Here is a 20,713-nt window from a genome sequence, read left to right on the forward strand (position 1 = left end):
CAACCAAGCTGTTTGTTTAGCAGGTCACCATGCCGGTCTCGAGTCATTCCTGAATACCCATAGGATATGACAGATTCTACAAGTTCTTTGTGAATACCAAGAATTCTCCAGCCCATACCGCTTAGTGCAAAAACAGGTGTTTTGAGCCCTGAAGAAGTCTCATCAAAAGAGACGAAACGCGTTGGCTAGAAAAGAGAAAAAGAAAAATTCATTGTGATTTGGAACATTTGTCTACAAAAAAATAAAGGATTTAAAATATACGTCTATCCAGCTCGGTCCTGTTCATTTGACACGGATGTTTCCTATTATCGTAAAGGACATTACTTGTATTTCACAAGAACAACTCTGTTGATGGGTGCTGATTCCAAAGTGTATGCTGTTTTGTTTAGGACTTTTGTCCTTGAGAGGAACTTATAGGGTTGTGTTCCTAGGTGTCTCAAGCACCATCATATTATTCTCAGTCACGGACTACGACAGGTGCAGGTACTTTGCTCCAACCCTTCCTTTGTTAGTTTTCAGGAACTAAGAAACATTCATGCAAACACCACCACTCCCCTGATGCGGATGCTTTTAGTGAACTAGGAGAAAAGCTGTTTTTGTGGAAACATTATAGTAATTTGTTTTCCTGCAGTGCACACTCCGATCTGCTGATGAATTTCATCCTGCTCTCAAGTGATGATGAAGACAATGGAGGCACTTTAGTTGCCTAGGACGACACGATGTGGTCAAGTAGAAGCTGGGATTGATGCAAGATTTTGAGCAATTCAGTCCATACATGGTTATCTCCTTCCCCCTCCTGTTTTAGATGAATGCTTTTAGTTTAATTCTTTGAGCTGCTAAATCAGTGCACTGTGTTACATATATCAAGGCTATGCATATTTTAGAAGAATTGGTGGGGGTAGTGTTTCTGGAGGGAGATGTTTTAATGCAGAAGCTAAAATGAAAACAAGAACACCCACCCATGTCAGTGCATTAAGACCATTTTCTCCACATAGCTAAAAGCCTTTCTTCATTATCGCCCATGTTTGGATTAATTCATCTACACACCCCTCACAATCCAACTATTCACTCATTGAGCCATGCAGCCCTGTCTCCAATCTTCATCCATCAATTCAATGATTGGACAAGGTTCAATAATAACAAAGTGTTGTAAAAAGTACCATATTTGGTTTCTTGTGGTAGAAACTCCCTTAACCCCATTTGCAGTAGTCTGGCTTGCTTGTGGCGCTTGCTTGCTACACACAGTATGAGACCTGGTCTGAAAACAATTGCCCGGGCTACTTTTGGTTACATTCCAGCCCTGGCTGTAAAATGTCAACAGATAAAAAGGAACATGAACATAAAAAGAAAAAAGAGAATATCTACAATTGCAATAGGAACACAACAGACGAATCTACACTATACAGAAAATGGGAGAATAATGAGGAACACTGGGAAAAAAAATTAGATGAAAAGAGAGAATGCAGATAGATAGGGTCATAACTCGAAATGAGGGTCAGAGAATTATTACAGGGGAAAAAGAAAGGGAAGAGGACATCAAGCAACAGGAAACTATAGTCTGTATAAAATAATTTCTGCAGTCTTTTTCTCACTCTCACTCAGAAACATCCACACAAAAGCGGGGACCCTTATGTACACACACAAAAAAAAACACATTTCAAGTGTGTGAAAGGGATGCTGGCCTCATCCGTCCTTCAACACACAGGAACACCTAACCCCAATTTAGGATGGATTAAGGACAATCTAAAGAATTATTTGGATACAAATGTGGTGTCCACAGGATGGAGCACAGCATGGCTGGTTAGTAATTTTAGGATGCAGTGTTGTGGATCAAAATAATGTAATACGGAGACAAGGACAGGCTGAAGTTTTGGTGGTGCTGGGTGCGACAATTGTTGTTAGAGTCACCCCTCCATGATCTCCTTCACGGATTCTCTCACTACCACTCTCCAATGGTGCAACTCATCTCTCCTTAGCCCCTCTCTCACATTTATTTATTTTATTGCACTACCTATCCTAATGACAACGAGGAGTACACGGCATCGGAGTTACTTGTCATCCAAACTGGTAAGCATTATGTGTTCTTGGTCTGGAGAAACATAGGGGCAGATTTACTAACTTTCATGCAGTGCTGTATAGCATGAAAAGGAAAGAGCACAACTCTATTAAAATATGACGTTGTTGCGCTCACCCCTAGTGCTGGGTACTTTAGACTGCCTCATGCCAATCCACACACCGTTTCACTGTAGTACAAGGGTTTGTGTGATTTCAAGCATGAGCTTTATACTTGAATAATACCCTACTATGTTCTGACACATTTAACTCTTATCGACTCTGAATGTGTGCTGTAAAGTGCAGCACACAGGCAAAGTGGAAACGTTCGGAGAAAAGAAATCTTTACTCCAAGTTTACATCTGTCTCAAGGATGCATAACTTTTTGATGCAAATCCCTTTCTACTTAAGTTTGTAAATAGGGAATTAGCATCAAAACCCATGAGTGGGTGCATGGGAACCCCCTTGGTATGCCTACTTGATGCAAAGTGGTGCATAGTGCTACTTCGTGTTGCTTTAGGGCTACTTTCCAGAGAAATGTAGGATTTATGCTGCAAAGTAAATCTCAAAACAAAAATTTGCACCAGATTTGCATCACCATGTGACACAGACCATGCAAAAAGTGTTAAGAAATGTACCCCCTAAAATCAGCATTTGAAAGGTAACACAATGTTTGGGGGGTGTCTACCGCAATAAAAATGCATTATTTTGTATAGGAATCTTTTTTGTTAACAACCTTAGAATAACGAACGGTTGAGGAAAAAAAGAATAAGGTCCTAAACCTATGCGTTGCAGTTTGCAAGCAGCTCCATTATGTGCTATATTACACGGATTACAACTTCTGAACTTCAAGTAACAAAGGGATCTTTGTGACTAAAGCAGTAACCAGCTGAGCTATCTACATAAAATGCAAATCTGTAATCTGCATATTGCACTTCATGCTTTACAGCTGAAATACTAATAATCTCTGCTACTTTATCATGAGTTACAATTGTGACTAGACGAATCACATATCCCTCCATTAAGTGCATTGACCGCAAGAATTTTCCCTGCTGTTATTATCCCCTGAAACTACCGAGCATACAAAGATTGCTGCAGGCTGTTCTTATCTCACCTGAGCCTGATACAGAAATGGATTGTATGATGGTACCTCGCAAACGCTTACATCGTGTGTCATTACATAATAATTGTTACATCGCATGTTCCCTTAGATCGCAGGTAATCACAACGCATACCATTACGTCGCATTTGTATAGCAATGCATGCAAAATACATTCACGCCGCATACAGGCACCCCGCATGCTTTTAAATGGCATGTTTTACCCCGTATGCGCATTTCCCTTCAGCCGACCCTAAACCCTGATCTTTGAATTTTCCGTAATGTGCGAAGTCACAAATATCAGGGCTCCTAAATTTTTTCTAAACTCTGTGACAATCTATGATTCTTCTCGCGAGTGCACTATCTACTGCCCGACTGTTTAATTCGGATACCTAATGTAACAATTGTTTTCCAAAACAACGTCAATGCTTCAAATAAATCCCCACGTAATCTAGCTATTGTCGACCATTTTTTAAACACAATAAATCACTCTCAGCTGTAGGTTTCTGTTAAACTCTGGCAGTTGAAGTGTTTACACTCTAGCTCATACTCATTTAATTTGAAAAGAAATATTTTAGTAAATTACATATTTTGAAAAAGTACTACGATTGACTTGGTCGTGCTTTTGTGATATTACACTCTGAAATGCAATTCATTGCTGCTATCGTCGCAATGCCACTGCGATACACTAAATAGACTTTCCCGCAAATAACCTGATGAGGGAAATTACAAAAAAACATCACAAACTAAATGCTTCTCTTTAGTTCCCCCTTACGAATTCCTGTTGCGTCATTGCTCCTTCCTTCCAATTCCACAGCGTTTCTGAAAGTGCAGTTATGTGACACCCAACTTTATCCTACACCCACATTCACTCTCTGTGAGTCCCCACAATTGTTTTCCATCCATCATTTGACATCAGATTTAACTGCCCTTTGAAGGGGAGACGTCACTTATTTTCCCTCTGCAGTGTTGTGCATTTTCATTACTAATGTAAAAACGGCAGGCGTTGCATCAATGGGATCAGGCTGGTCCGCGCCGATGAATTGAAAATGACCGCATACCTGCATATGATGTCCATCAGTTATGTCCAAAATACTTCAAAACAATATGTTTGGATCTATGGGCACTCTTCAGCATGGTCTGGAATAGACCATGGTGGCACTGCCAAAGATTCAATTCCTGAGCACGTCAACATGTGGCAGGTGCTTACTAAAACGTTTCAAATTAAAGTCCGATTTCATGTGCCAAACGTATACCTGCACACATCAGCATTTGAGCAATTGATGTCAGACAGCAAGTGTGATTAAATCAGAATAGCAGTTATGTTTGAAAAGCACATTGTTCCATCTTACATGATGCCCTGAGGCCCGGTGAGCGCTGTTGTGCTTTGAGGCAAAAGACGTTTCCCCGGCTATATACTCAGCGATCGGATTTACGTGCTCCCACATGTATTGAAGTACGAAAGGACCCTAGGAGTGTTCAGCACTCTGGCATCACAGTGGATGACAATGAGATGTATCTTATTGCTGCAGGCAAGGTGACTGCTCACCCATAGTGCACCTCAGATGCTGTAAATTCCTTGTAAGCACCTATACTACCATTAACCCCAAAATACGACCTAAGGTCTGTCCCATTGAAGAGAAAAAGCAGTGATAAGAAAATGTCACATGTACATTACGTGACAAGAAATTCAGCCGGTGAAGATATGGGAAACATGTGGAAGATCATCTACACACAAGCATCTAAACGCTTGTCATCAGAGGCAATTGAATGCAGCCAAAAGGAAGAGGGACTCTGAAGAGGTGGTCTTAACTTCTGTCACCGCACTACAGAATGCCATTCCTCCTGGAACTTCCATCATTCATCCACCCATCCTTTCATCCGTCCATCCATACATCCTTCATCCGCCCATCTTTTCACACATCCATCCATCCACCCATCATTCATCCACCCACCCTTTCATCCATCCACCCATCCTTCATCCATCCACTCATTCATCCATCCATCCACCCACCCTTTCATCCATCCATCTATCCATCCACCCATCATTCATCCACCCACCTTTTCACATATTCATCCATACATCCAACCATCATTCATCCTCCACCCACCCTTGCATCTGTCTATCTGCATATCGTTCATCCATCCACCCTTTCATCCACCCATCATTCATCCACCCACCTTTTCACACACTCATCCATCCACCCATCATTCATCCACCCACCCTTTCATCCAGCCATCCACCCATCATTCATCCACCCAGCCTTTTATCCATCCACTCATCATTCATCCACCTACCTGTTCACACATTCATCCATACATCCATACATCCACCCATCATTCATCCACCCACCCTTTCATCCGTCTGTCCGTATATCGTTCATCCATCCACACTTTCATCCATTCATCCATATCATTCATCCACCCATCTTTTCACACATCCATCTATTCACCCATTATTCATCCACCCACCCTTTCATCCATCCATCATTCATCCACCCACCTTTTCACACATCCATCCATCCTTTTGTGCCGGACAGTTTTCCATCCATCCATCCACCCATCATTCATCCACCCACCCTTTCATCAATTCATCCACCCATCATTCATCCACCCACTCTTTCATCCATCCAGGCAATGAAATCAGGTTTATCGCAGAAAATAACATCTTATTTTAGTGTCCTGGTCTCTGTACATTAAATCTTAATATCTAATTTATATTCTATTTTTTAAGATATAATGATATTTGTATTAAAGACCTTTAATATTAATTGTTTGATTCTGGTTAATTTTAATTAACGGTTGGTTTTTGTTTGGGCTGGCTGAGGACTTTCAACCTCCCCTAGTCCACGTCACCATTTCCCTCCAGCCTACAATACTCAGAGCTTAGGTGTAGATGCCACAGCAATAGGTGAGCTACATTGATATGTACAGCTGAACATAACCGCATAATTACCCCTCATTCTGTATTCCATTGTCTTCAACACCTGCTTGGCATCCGATACTTCGATCCTGTACATCCAGCCACTTATAATGCTGCAACTTTGTGCATTGGTGATTTTTTATTCATTTTGAAACGTTTGGACGATCAGTATGTCACTTATAAATTCCTATCTTTACCTCTATCCATCTATAAAATATATGGAGATTGCACAAGGTTGGATATTATGTCGGCTGAGTTATCTTTTTCAGTCTGTGCTGCGCCTACTTGAACCAAAGTAATGGCCCGCCGAATTGCTTCAGTTCAGAAGGTTATATATAATAACTACGGGGCATATTATCAAGGGGGTTTATCTCCGCTTTTTTGGCTTTAAAAGCCAAGAAAGCGGAGATAAAATTATCTCCCTATTACCTAGCTGTCGCTAACACCAGTTAGCGACAGCTAGTAGGAGATAGCGACCATCTTGGGCCCCACTTTGCATGTCAGTGATATTTATCACTAATGACATGCAAAGTGGGCGTGCCAAGATGTTAGCGACTGGAAACAGTCGCTAACATCGCTATCTCCTATTACCAACTTTTGGAGATATTCGCGCTAAGCGCAAATATCTCCAAAAGCTAACACCTGCCCTGAGCAGTTCTTAGCCATGTTATCCAATGGGAGGTGGATAACATGGCTAAGAGCATTAGCTCGGTAATGCATGAATATCGCTGACTTTTCAGCGATATTCATGCATTGCGGCCGATTTTTATCGCATTTACGATAAACCTTGGTAATACCAAGGTTTAAATGCGATAAAAATCGCCGCAGCTTAGCGGTAAATTTTTGTCTCTAACTAAGCAATATTGCTTGGTAATATGCCCCTACGTTTTTATTTAGAGCAAGTGCCTTCTTCCGTGTTCGTGCCCCCCCATGTCATGTCATCTTGCATCAGTGGGTAAAGTATTTTTTCATAATCCCGTAGTTAAAAATCCGTCCCGTAGATATGTCTTGTTAATAAAGTAATTTTTATAATCAAGTGGCTATGGTATGACGTCATGTCATAATACGTCAAGTGCCCCGTACTGTCATCTTCTGTGTCCGTGCATCCCATCTTGTGTTCCCATGTCCTGGCAGCACGCGTTGTCATGGCTAGCGATGTTAATGTCAATGCGCATTAGTATCATGCTTTCTAAAAGCATGCGATGTAAAAGCCTTCTGTGATGTGAAAGTCACGTTGCGATGGCAGCGCGGGAAAACACCATCGTTGTAATGGGTGTTTCCCGTTTCCGGCACTCTGCAATGGATTTGGGATTACGGTCGTCCTACTGGCAGACGTGCAAAAGCTCCTGCGGTCTACATGGGACACATACATCCAGGCTCTCTCAGGGTGCCGCATTCACTGTTGTAGGTGGGCAGGTGGCCCTGTGACCTATGTTTGGGGAGCAAAATTACTGTAGAGGGTGTACTAAAAGCACAGAAGTGCTGCACCCCAGGAGACTATGGTGATACTGGTTGTTTCCTCTTGACCTATGGCGATTTATATGTGTTACCTAACTGCTTCATACTTATGCCCTGATGTTGTGATATATGTGAGCATTTCCAGGACTTGCATAGTATGCTCAACATCCATGATTGATTTATAACCTACCTCCAGCATTTTAGGCCCGGATGTGTTTTAATGAATGTGTTTTTTCCTTACCTTGCATTTGTCAGGACAATGAGCATTATTCCAGGGTTTGTCTTATATGTGCAGTGAGAGGGGTTTTAAAACGTGAGCAAACTACAAGTATTTACTGGATTGCACTAACCTGTAATGTTATGGCAATCACATGGTTGACGCAATCACATGGTTGATGAAGTGATTGATGTGATTGCAGTTTAATGCGTTTTATGTATAATACAAAGGACATTTTATATAACTTTGTGTGGAGTCTCTTTTTGTGGTGTGCATAGTGTGTCGCTGGTGTGTCTGTATGTGTTTTGCCCAAACGATTTACACATTGCCCCTGGGATAAGCCTGACTGCCAAGCTACCAAGGGGATGATCAGGGGATTTCTTTTGTGTGTAACTCTCTTAGCCTGACTAGAGTGGTGGGTTCTACCTGTCTTAGGTGTGTACCCTAGCCAACCAGAAACCCAATTTCTAACAATAGTCAATAGAGTTCTGTAGAGAAATTGCCACCCAAGGTAGGCTTGCATGGCTCATCTTTATGTTCCCGAATTGTTTTGTTTCTAGCAAAAGTTCTGAAAACGTCTTGTGCTTATGTTATGACAAAATATCCCATTTTGGGAATTTATTTGTGTAAAACAAAAATTAAAGAAACAAGGGGATGAAAAGGATGGAAGAATACATGGCAGCCACCCTGCATTTAGTCCTTTCTCGGTAAATTTGCTGCAACACTTGACAGCTTGTAAGGCTTGCAGGAATTTCTAATTATGGTTGTCCGTCCTCCATCAGAAGAGCTCTGCTGATGACCTGGTGGGCTTGCGTGCCACTTTAGCTGTATCATATTAACAGCCATATTCATGAACCTGAATTGCGCTCGCAAATGGCCAGATTCTGAGAATCTGACCGTTTGCGAGTGCGATTTTTGCATTTGGGATTCATCATCCCAAATGCAAAAATCGCTATTTGCGAACTCGCATATTTGCGAGGAATTGGATTTAAGGAATCTCTAAAAGAGATTCCTTAAATGCAATTCATCACCCTATTAGAAATTGCGAATTCGCAATATTTGGTCGCAATTTACCACGAAATCTGACTTCGTGGTAAATTGCGATAAACGAGTAAAAAGCACTTTTGTGCATTTTTTACTTTTGCATGTTGCACACACACACATGTCCTCTGGACATGTGTGTGTGCAACACCTGTTCAAATGTACATTTGAGGGGTGCTACAGTGTGTCCTTTTGACACCCCTGGCACCCTTCAAATCGCAATCTTATTTGCGATTAGCAAATTGCTAATCGCAAATAAGGAATACTCCCCATTCATTCCTATGGGCCTTTTGGCCCATAGGAATGAATAGGGAGTTTTTCCTTATTTGCGATTAGCAATTTGCTAATCGCAAATAAGGAATCAGTAGGAATCGCAATAATTTTTGCTAATCCTACATGAATCCCGTTTTGCGAGTCCTTAATAGCGAATCGCTATAATTCGCTATTAGGGCCTCGCAAAACGGGACATTGATGAATATGGCTGTAAGTTTGGAGGTGAAGCAGTAAATCTGTAAATTCGCTAGACAGATTTCATGTCTTTATGTCATGAGTTGTCCAGCACTTCTTTTCCTCTGATAAAGATATGTCTCCGTCTCTGGTAAACAGGTTAATAATAAATATATCAAATGTTCACCTGCACTTTTTTTCAGACAATCTAACTCATGTACCATGAATAACAGAGATATCTAAACCAAAATACATAACTTTCCTTTTTGTAAGTGTTGATTAAAACATCGATTTTGTTTTGTTTGATCCTCATATTTGTAGGTCCTACATACCATAAACTGTACTGCACTTGCAAATAATGGAACCATACAGAGCCACCAAAGCAACCATCTACCTCCTAACAACCTGTTTTGGTGTGGTGGGAAACATTTTTATCCTGTTGTCCTTCGCTGCCATAGCCCACCAAGAACACAAGCTTGCAAAGCCAGAAATCATCCTTTCACATTTGGCAGCTTCAAATCTCCTTGTGTACCTGACCCGGACTACACCCTCCATTTTCTTCGAGTATGGCTGGAGGAACCTTTTTGGCGAGACAAGCTGCAAGGTGGTGTCAACGCTCTACAGGGTTTTCAGGGGGATGTCAATAGGCCTGACCTGTTTGCTCAGCTGCTTCCAATGCATAATCCTCAACAAAAGCCTTAGAAACATGGCTGAGAAACAGAAAATACACAACTCTGTTAACCCTTTGATCGCCATTCTCTATTTCACTAATGTGGTGGAGAACATAGACGCTATTATGATGGCAACAAATCCTTACAATGCCACCAACCTCAAGTTTGTCTTCAACCCTGGATTCTGCCTAATAATTTACCCAGGAAAAATAGAATTTGAAGGAAAGGGATACTCAAGTTTTGCATTCGATCTCATATTTGTCATTCTTATGGCCCTGGCAAGTTTTCGGATCTTGCTCATCCTGCATAGGCACAGAAGGAAAATGAAAGCCATCAGGAAAGCTGACTCGAATGAGGGAGGCAGTGCCGAGACTCAAGCGGCAAAAACAGTGATTCTTCTGGTCTCTTTCTACATCTCGTTCTATGGCATCGACAATACGATTTGGCTGTCCCAGATAGTGTTCAATGAGATCACCACTGTGGTGTCTGACGTCCGCGTCTTCTTCACTATGTGTTATGGTGCTGTATTTCCTGTGGTTGTCTCTGTGTACAACAACAAAATCAAGAATAATTTCCAAAGTCTGTTACGCAAAAAGACAGAAGAGTGAGTATGAGATATTTAGAGATGTATGGACTAAACATGAATTATGAAATTTCATATTTTGTGTTCTGAAAAGGAGAAGTGGAACATTCACTTTAATGTTCTTGCAGATTACTCGTTGCATAGGAAAGTATTTGGGTTGCAGAGTAAGTAGAGAGAGCATGTGTCGTTCTATGATATAGTATACTGAAGCATTTTTGTTGTTGCTTTAGTAGATTGGAGACCTGACAGATGAACACTGCAGAGTTGGGAAATATGTGGTTGTGCAGACCTAACATTAATGCTATCTGAAACAGGAGTCACAGAGCATGCAGTTGGGCTGTTAAGTTTTCCACCTGTAAAATACATTTAAAGCATTTTCTAAGATTAATTAAGCATATAGAGTCTACTAAAACACGTGACGGTTCCAGTGGTGTAAAAATACCTTAGGGAGCCCCCCTCAAGATGTAAAGATGTATTGAAGGGGCCCCTCTACATACATTTACCTTGCCATCTGTCATGTTCTAATATTTCACTCGTACCCACACCTGAGATAGCATCAAGAGATTAAGTGACGCATGCACATAGTGACAGCAGGTCATACAAAAATGTAATTTACAAAATGGGGGTTGAGGGGTTAACTGAGGGTGCGGCTGACCTCACAAAAAAATGCAGTCCTTAAAGAAAGGATCTTCCAGGGGCTATTTTGTGGAAGATGGAAGGATACAATAACATCTATTAAAAAATACATGACGTATAAACTTGCACCATCATTACCTTTACGCATGGACTATAAAGCAGGTTTCCTTTCTTCTCGTGTGCTGTTCTGCGTTGTACATGTTCATTGAACAATATTCCTCTGGTGGTGTCATCCCTGTGTTATTGGTAAACCTGACCATTTGGATGTGGTGTTGTCTAGTCTACAGAACCTAGGAGAGCTCTGTCTGAATCCCGGCTCTCCCATTCACCAAATTGTGTAGACGTAGCTATTCCTATACTTTGTTCCCTTATCTGACAAAACTGGGAGCACTTATAGGGGATCCAGTTTGCATCTGAGACATCTCACATTGGCATGCAAGCTACCATATTGTAATAGGGTGCACAACATTGCTCAAAGCAAGGATCAAGGAACAGATGTGGGTGGAGTACAGCCAGCCAGACAACCAACAGACCTACAAATGTTTGTATAGAAACAGTTCACTTGGACATATTCGCAAACTCCAGTTCAAGTTTTCCTCACACAGAAAATAGACCGCTTGGGCAGAAGCTGAGAAAAAGCATTCTCATGCAAACTGGTATAGTGCTGTAAGCATGAGTCTAAAGCTTCCTAACAAATAAACAAGCTTGGGCAGGATCTGTGTAAGTTCCTCTAAAAAGTACTGGAGGCAGCTTTAGAAGCCTATCCCACCTAAGAGATACAGTTCAGGAAGCATGCTGCATTGCAAGCTCCCATACCATGCAAGCATACCATAAGCAACATCTGGGAAACCTCTCATAAAAACAGATGCAGCACAGAGAGCAAGGAACCATCTAAGCCTCCCACACAAAAAAGATGAGGCATCGGACAGAAGGAGAAGTGCAAGTCAGTGGTTGCTCCTTCTCCAAGGCAGAGGAAGTTTGAAGTTTCATTGGCATAGTTACTTAAAACCATTGCATCAAGACACATCATTAATTTTCTTTAAGTTATATAACAAAATAGTTAAAAGACGTTGTTATCCATTTTCATATTGGCTTGTGTTTTTTTTATTCAATTTCTATGCATCTTTTAGGGAAGTGGCCATTTTGTTTGGTGTTGCTCTATTATGTGGTCAATGCATATTGGGTGGTGCGAGGTAGAGTCCAATACTATCCTCAGGAGAGCATTAAGTTTGCTCCATTGTTATGGCTACATGACCCTCAATCAGAGCTCTGGCCTTTTTTTGCCACCAGCCTCAAGAACTTTACGAAGTGGCGGTTCATCAAGTGGGTCTTCTGGTGTGTGGATCCCTTGTTGATCAAAGTGAGGTTTCAATAGTTGTTTCCATTCCTTTAGGAGATCTTTACTTGTACATAAGAGGTGCAGCATGTCCTCTCGTGCTGTGCCGCATAAGCAGCAAGTGGAGCCAGCTTGATTCTTAAGCCAGTGTGGGAGGTGCTGTATGCAAGGCAACAGGCCTAGTCGGTACTTCAAGATTAGATTTTGATAGTTTGGCATACCCCAAGTCAAAGTTTTTTTGAAGTACAGGGGCTATGTAAATACTCAGGTTCATCCGGCCATGGGCCTTCTTTGATAGGGAATCTTTGTCCTCGGTCAGTGATAGAAGATTGACGGTTTTCCATACAGGTTTTTTAAATGTTGAGTTGTTAGTAGGTATTTCCCAGAGTTGTGATAGCCCTGTGTTTATCAGGCAATTTTTGAGGTAAGATGAGGCAGGTGATGAAACTCTTTGTTGCAATTCTAACCACAGATAGTGGTTAAGAGTTCCTCGTGCCGCTTTCTGGACTTCATCTCAGGTGATCATATACGCTCCTTATCTTGCCAGGATCTGTTTTTGTAGGCTGAACTCCAGCCTGATCTTTGCTGGAGAGGTACATTTGGGCAGGCCAAAGATAATTGTGTACGCTGTTATAATTGTGCTATCCAGGACCTTTGAATCTCTACCCCTCTGCATTTCACTACCAAAGGCTATTGTTCATAAACGCTTGGCATGTACAACTTGAACTAGGGGAAGTAGCGATGGACCACTCAATTTAGAGTTGAGTTTCCTTATTGAGACTGCTAGGGGGAGGCCCTTCCTTCTGATTGAGTTCTTCTGGACAACAAAGTGGCCACCCTTGTCTATAATTATGTCGAGATATTTGTATTCTGATGCAGATGCAATGTGTGTGCTTCCCTGGTGCCTGGCTGGTGTTTGGTTAGGTGTTTTTCCTTATCGGCATTGTCCCTGTTTTCTCCAGGTTGGTGCTTAGGCCATTAGCTTTGGAATTCCTGTGTGGTGGTAAGAAGGTGCTATAGGCCCACCTGCGTGCGACTGATCAGGACTTTGTCATCCGCATCAAGAAGGCATGCTAGTGTAAACCTCCTAATCGTTGAAGCATGTGAGATACAGGCATTCAGTACCGGTACAAGATCTGCTAAGAACAATCCCTTCTTGGTGGGGATTCGTCTTGACAGGGAGGATCCATCGCCCAGCTTTATCAAAACCCATGTATCTGTGTGCATGTTGATTATCAAGCTCAGCAAAGTCTGTGGTATACACCAATTTGGCAGTTTGGGCTGGAGCCTGTTACAATTAACATGGTCAAATGCGGCCTTATAGTCAATAAAACAAAGGTGTAATGGTATTTTTGTTGATTCCGCCTTGTCGATCAGCAATGCCATGGTCAAGATCTTTGTTGTTGTTCTTACGAACTTTGCAAAGCCGGTCTGATTAAGGGGAATGATTGATTTCTCTTAGGCCCAGAACTGGAGCTCTTCTAGGAGTGTTCCTATGAAGAATGTTGCCTTGTTGTCTAGGAGAACTACTAAGCAGTAGTTTTTTGGCATGGACATATCTCACTACTTTAAAATTGGGGAGATTATTGAGCCCCTACAGGAGGGTGTGAATGTGCCAATTTGCCTTATTTCAGTGAAAAGTGGTTTTTAGAGCCTTAGCCCGGAGATCTGTATCTTGTTTAGACAAAACTGGTGGAATTCCATTTGGGTCCGGGCCCGTCTCTCCTTCCCTTTCCTATTTGCCGTTTGATTGCCATGATATAACAACTTGAGGATACAGAAATTGGCGTCTTTCTCCCTGCTGCCAGAGGTTTTTAGGTGCTCCCTTCCTTCCGATGGATTCTGGGGAGGTGCCTCCTGTGTGTATTATGGTGTTTGATCCTATGTCCTATAGGTTGTTATCATGGTGGAAGTGGTCTCCAAGATATCTTGCCCAGTCTTCTTCTTAGATGTTGAATGAAATGCCCTTGTGTGTGGGTCGAATAAAGTAGTTTATTGTTCCTCAAAATCTTGCGCTGCTTTTCTACTTGATATCGGCATGCAATTTTGCCCAGACCTCCTCTTCTAAAGCTTTATTGACTGCCCGTTTTTGTCTCTTTAGCTGAGCTTTTTGTTGTCGTAGCAGTGCTGAAAGAATTTTGTCGTTTGAATTGTGTGGAAGGTATCTCAGTATATGGTAGATTATGTTTTTAGTATACTTGCTTTTTTTTTTTTTTAAATGCGCTAAGGCAGAGAGGAGTCGCCCTACTGTTTATTGCACTGTAAAAAAAGGAAAAATAAAATGACAATAACTTGGTTATTGTCATTTTAGTTTTCCCTGTTGTGGCGTCAATGTGGGGTGGGGCTGCTCTCAGAGCAGGGGGAGGAGTGGTTTGCATTCCCTATGTGAGTACGAGTACTCGGGCTGCCTCAAAACAGTCATGCGCACATACTGTGTTCTCCATACAGGCTGCTTGACAGCCTGCATGGAAAACATACTAACACTTCCAGCCCCTGGCTGAGTGCTGTGTCACAGTGCCCAGACCAATCACAAGGCTGCATTGTAGCATTGTGATTGGCTGCAGGGAGCCTGGGAACCCTGGTGCTTCCTGTCTCACCCAAAAAGCCAGGAAGAGGACGTAGGAGAGGTAGCGGCCGGGCGGTAAGTGATTTGTTTTTACCCATCCCCCCTGCACCTTCCAGCCACCCCACCCCACTTCTGCTTCCAGGCAGCAGCTTCCACTGGTGCAACCCTTTGACAGAAAACACATTTGGCATAATGAATGGTTGTACAAGTGCCTCTCATAAAAACAGTTGCAGCATGCTAAATAAGGTACATTGCACTCCTCTATCCTATCTATCCTAAAAAAAGACCCCATATCTCTAATTCTATTGCCTTTAACAGGCTCCCAGATGCAAATGATCTACTTTCAAAATGCTCTGCATTACTTACAACAAGGCAATAAACAAAAAATGGGGTGGTTTTAAAAGACACTTCCAGAAAAGGAGAATATTTCAGTGACTAGAACCTGACAAACCATACCACATTACAAAAACTAAACCATGGGTGGTGCCTCTTTCTCAGAGCGCACTGCCAAATTATGCAGCACAATTACAGCCAAGATTTGAGCCATATATAATCACCGGGGATTTAGGAGAATGGCTTTTTCTACCAGCGCCAAATAGAAATGGAAAGACTGGTGCTAGCGTCCCATCACAATGGCTGGGTACTTAGCAACAGGATCCAACTAACCATAAGTACTAACACCCAAGCTCTTGATGTGAGCCAACACTATTCCATTACCTCCCAATGCAAAGGACAAAGAGGCTACAATCTGATGTATTACATAAACAGCACTAATCACAACAGAACAAGTATATCAGAATCAAAAAGAAGATAACAGTACCTAGGAGATGACCAATTTGCCCCTTTCAAGAGGTAACATATTATAATGTGTATCACAAATTAGAAGCAGTTTGTATAATTGTGAATCTTTACCAGATGAAATCACACCTTGTGCAACCCTGATGCACAGAATGCAATCCTAGCATGAGAATGACTCAGGGCCTGATTTATATCTTGCTGATAAGCATACTTTGTCGCAACAGTAATGCTGTATTGGGCATCCCACCCGATTTAGAGCCAGGCAGACCATAGGTTTGGCTACGGCGGTCACTACTCCATCACCTCCATTTCCAAATCTCTTAGACGGTTCATCCCCCTGGCAGGACAACCGATCATTTGCTAAAATATAACAAGCATTAAAAATGCAATAGGTCTCGCCTTGCATTAAGTTAAAGCCATTTGTTTTCCTATACAATACCATTAGCAAAGCAACTGGCTTTAACATAATCAAAGGCAAGACCTATTTCGTTTTCAATTATGTTGTTTTTCTTTTTAATATGTGGTTGGATGGTTGGACAGCAACATAGATTGTAGTGCTTCATGCCATTAATTTAGAGTGGATTGGTAAATCTTGAATTTTCTCTAGCGCTGTACAGGTTGTCTATTGGTATGAAGCTAAAATGACTGATTGTATGTGATTATGTTGTTGCTGTTAGCAGACTGGTCAGGCAGGTTGTTCGTTGGGGGTGAGGGAGGAAGTAGCTGTTACGGTGGCTCGTTGTAGGTGGTAATTATGATGTTGCTGGTAGCAGGCAGGGTGTTTGTGGGGGGAGAGGGAGGAGAATAGCTGCTAGGGTGGCTGGTTGCATGTGGGATTTGATGTTGCAGATTGGAGAAGTGTTGGAGAGGTTGTCTGTAGGGTGAGGGGGAAAGAAGCAACTGGTGTATGTAACAACGATGATGCTGGTGTGCCCAGTTCGATGATTGGAAGTGGTTGGTGACTAGTTTTTCATGCATGGGAACTAAGGTTGGTCTTGTATTAATTTTCTGAATCCTAGAAGATTGCGCGCTGCTTTGATGGTGGTTGAAAGTGAGTTTGGAGAGGTGGATGACCGCCATGGCAGATCGACCACCAGTTTGGGCTAATTTGTGTTTTTGCATAGTTTGCATCATGGCTTTTCCTTTCCTGGTAGGACACTGGTTGCAGGGTGTGCTGTACGTTTGAATGCTAGTCATGTAGGCTGTTTTGGTGCGTAGGGCTTTCGGAGTGATGCAGAGATGTGTTTCACAATGGCATTGAAGGGGGCTATGTAGTTATGCAGGAGCCCCTTGGGTCCACAGCCCTGTATCAGACCTGTTGGAATGCACCCAGCTTCTCTAGCGCTGATTTATGGCCGTACAACTCAGTAAGCTGAGCTCTTAATACAGTGATTTTCCTGACACAGGTTCGAATCCCAGTAACGCTGACTTAGCCTGTGATCTTGGTCATTTGTAAGCTCCAGAGATTTACAAGGCAGAGATGAGAGGCACATTGTGCAAAGTGGAATCCATGAAAGATTCGGGTATCTGAGATCTTAAGCCTGCTGCACCGATGCCTTTCTTATATGAAAACTTAGGGGAAATATCATCTTAAGCCAGTGCTTCTAGTAATCACACAGCAAACCCTTTCCTTCAGTGGGTATGGTAATCGATCCCAGGGGTGAGCCACGGTTTACTTGCCCCCAAGCATTTGTGGCTTTGCGTTTCAGACGGCATCTTACAGCAAAAATGAAAACAGAGTTGTAATTAGCACTCGTCGGTCTGCAAATAAAAGAAACATTTCCAGAACTCGTTCCATGCCATCCATTGTTTATTATTTTCTTCTGATTTGGGTATCAGGGCTCGCTAATAACTATAGGAAAGATGAAATCCAGGGCTGTGGGAAGGTGCAGGAATTTACACACACATCGAACGAACTTACTTGAAATTACAAACACTTTTAAGTTTAAACATTAAACAAGCAATGACCACGCGGCCGGGAAACTAACACAGCCGCGCGGAGTGAAAGTCAGATGGCAGTTGTGCATGTCGCGCACGCTTGTGCACATGACAGCAAGCTGAGGCCCTCAAAAGTAGCACTTTTAAAAGCCAGCTACTAAATGTCTTGCCAGACCAGCGCATGCGCTGGCTCTAGCGAGACCTAAAAGGGCCCTCAGTATGATTAATCAACTAATTAGTTAGATGGATTCCTCTTACTACCTCTCTACCTTCCTGACCTGCGCAATAACTTGCATGACAAATTATAACCTAAACCATAACTAAACCCCTAACACTTGGCTTTAATGGATGTATCTAATAAGTATTTCAGTACTTTGTAAGGTATAGTAATTGGTAGACAGTTTTCATTTGCTAGAAAATGATTAAATTAGGCATACTACCATTACTATAACTAGGCTACACCTGGCTGCATTGTCAACCATTCATTAAATTGTGCAGAAAAGTGCAAGTTTATTTAAGGTGTACAAACTTTTCACTTGCAAGTGTCTTTCTCTCTTTCAGAAACCGAATGAAGGTATAGCCTCAGCCATGGTCTCTGTATGTAAAATGTATAATCTGTACTGCTCTCCTGGGGGAGAAGGAAGGATGTCTGACTGTAACAATGTCAAGGCCACTTAGCCATGCTCTGCTGGTAGTTGAAAAAAAACACTGCATGCCTGTATTTTATTGAGGACCCAGTCGCTTTTTGGTTCTGCCACTTTTTTTTTGAGCAGATTTTTTGTACACCACTGTATTTAATCAGTGGGTGTTGTAGTTTGTTTTTATGAAATAAATACAAGTTGCATCACTTGTGTGAATTGTTCTACTTGTCTGGGAATTTGCTTTGTCATACACAAGTGGGTATGTCCTATGTACAATACTTACATTAAACAGTGTAAACAAACACTTATGTTACAAATATACAAAAACCATTTACGCTAAACAATTTGCACAATATACATTTACACAAGGAAAGTGTGAACTGTACCCTACTAACTAATTTCAACACTAGACCTTTTTCGTAACCACTTTTTATATTTGAGGTCTATTAGCGCAAAAGTGAAATTTTATGACTGTTAGATATTCGTCATAATTTGCAGTCTATTGTTCAAACCAACTTTGCGCTAATTAGAGTTCATTTATTCTGGTGAACCAAAAAAACGCCGACGCGTTTCCAAGCCTGTGTGTTTAATCGTCAGACTCTTCTTCAGGGCGTGGGTTAGGTGGGTACATGTGTAAAGACAACATGGAATGTTTGAGAATGGGGCCTCTCTCTAACATTGAATCTGTACTCTTTGGATGGTTGCACATAATTTTACATTTCCGCAGAGAATGGTTCTTCTGTCTGTCTGTGAGAGCGCTTCTGGCTAGTAAGTCGTTCTGCAGAGGTAAAGGGCACATCATATATGCGTTCAATTTATTTGAACAGTGAGTCTCTTTTCATTTTTACTAAAATCGGTTATGGTGAAATGTCAGGACATCGTTTTACCTATTTAATCTGTAAGAGCGGGTCTTCGATTGGAGTTCTATTTTTCTTTTTTCTTTAACCACGCTTCATTAGGTGCAAAAGCGGCAGGGTCTGTACCGGCAACAAAGATTTAGGCAAGAGTTAGTTTTCAGTGACAGAGTCTTACCGGGTTTTTCTTTTTAAGTTTTCTCGCATGTAGCTGAAAAATAGTTTTTTCAGCTACATGCGAGAAAACTTAAAAAGAAAAAACTAAGACGCCGCCAATAGTGCACGAGCAGCGGCCAGCCTGCGGGCTGAAATCCGGAGTAAGCAATGGCTAAATATAGATAACAACACCCGGTAAGACTCTATCACTGAAAACTAACTCTTGCCTAAATCTTTGTTGCCGGTACAGACCCTGCCGCTTTTGCACCTAATGAAGCGTGGTTAAAGAAAAAAGAAAAAAGAAAAATAGAACTCCAATCGAAGACCAGCTCTTACAGATTAAATAGGTAAAACGATGTCCTGACATTTCACCATAACCGATTTTAGTAAAAACGAAAAGAGACTCACTGTTGAAATAAATTGAATGCATATATGATGTGCCCTTTACCTCTGCAGGACGACTTACTAGCCAGAAGCGCTCTCACAGACAGACAGAAGAACTATTCTCTGCGGAAAGGTAAAATTATGTGCAACCATCCAAAGAGTACTGATTCAATGTTAGAGAGAGGCCCCATTCTCTAACATTCCATGTTGTCTTTACACAGGTACCCACCTAACCCACGCCCTGAAGAAGAGCCTGACGATTAAACACACAGGCTTGGAAACGCGTCGGCGTTTTTTTGGTTCACCAGAATAAATGAACTCTAATTAGCGCAAAGTTGGTTTGAACAATAGACTGCAAATTATGACGAATATCTAACAGTCATAAAATTTCACTTTTGCGCTACTAGACCTCAAATAAAAAAAGTGGTTACGAAAAAGGTCTAGTGTTGAAATTAGTTAGTAGAGTACAGTTCACACTTTCCTTGTGTATATGTATATTGTGCAAATTGTTTAGCGTAAATGGTTTTTGTATATTTGTAACATAAGTGTTTGTTTACACTGTTTAATGTAAGTATTGTACATAGGACATACCCACTTGTGTATGACAAAGCAAATTCCCAGACAAGTAGAACAATCAACACAAGTGATGCAACTTGTATTTATTTCATAAAAACAAACTACAACACCCACTGATTAAATACGGTGGTGTACAAAAAATCTGCTCAAAATAAAAAAGTGGCAGAATCAAAAAGCGACTGGGTCCTCAATTATTACTCACAATAGTATGGTGTCCTACCCAGCGCTCAATAGGGCACAACCCCCCTTTGTGTTTCAAGTGTATTTTATTAGCATGAGTTCCTAATTAAATATGTATCCTTGTAAACAATAAGATGTATTACGAAGTATGATTTTC

At 41.6% G+C, this 20,713-nt stretch overlaps 1 protein-coding gene across 1 annotated transcript; it reads left to right on the forward strand.

Annotated features, from left to right (window-relative positions):
* The first annotated feature begins 9,595 nt into the window (after positions 1-9,595).
* On the forward strand, positions 9,596-10,516 carry LOC147712738 (olfactory receptor class A-like protein 1). The gene has a single exon (XM_086919702.1). The coding sequence runs from the start codon at positions 9,596-9,598 to the stop codon at positions 10,514-10,516; it is 921 nt and encodes a 306-aa protein (XP_086775828.1).
* The last annotated feature ends 10,197 nt before the right edge of the window (positions 10,517-20,713 follow it).

Source organism: Lissotriton vulgaris, chromosome 5, assembly GCF_964263255.1.
Source record: "Lissotriton vulgaris chromosome 5, aLisVul1.2, whole genome shotgun sequence".
In the NCBI taxonomy this organism is placed as follows: domain Eukaryota; kingdom Metazoa; phylum Chordata; class Amphibia; order Caudata; family Salamandridae; genus Lissotriton; species Lissotriton vulgaris.

Excerpts from the sequence above, each read along its gene's own strand:
- LOC147712738 (XM_086919702.1), top strand. The coding sequence starts at position 9,596 with ATGGAACCATACAGAGCCACCAAAGCAACCATCTACCTCCTAACAACC.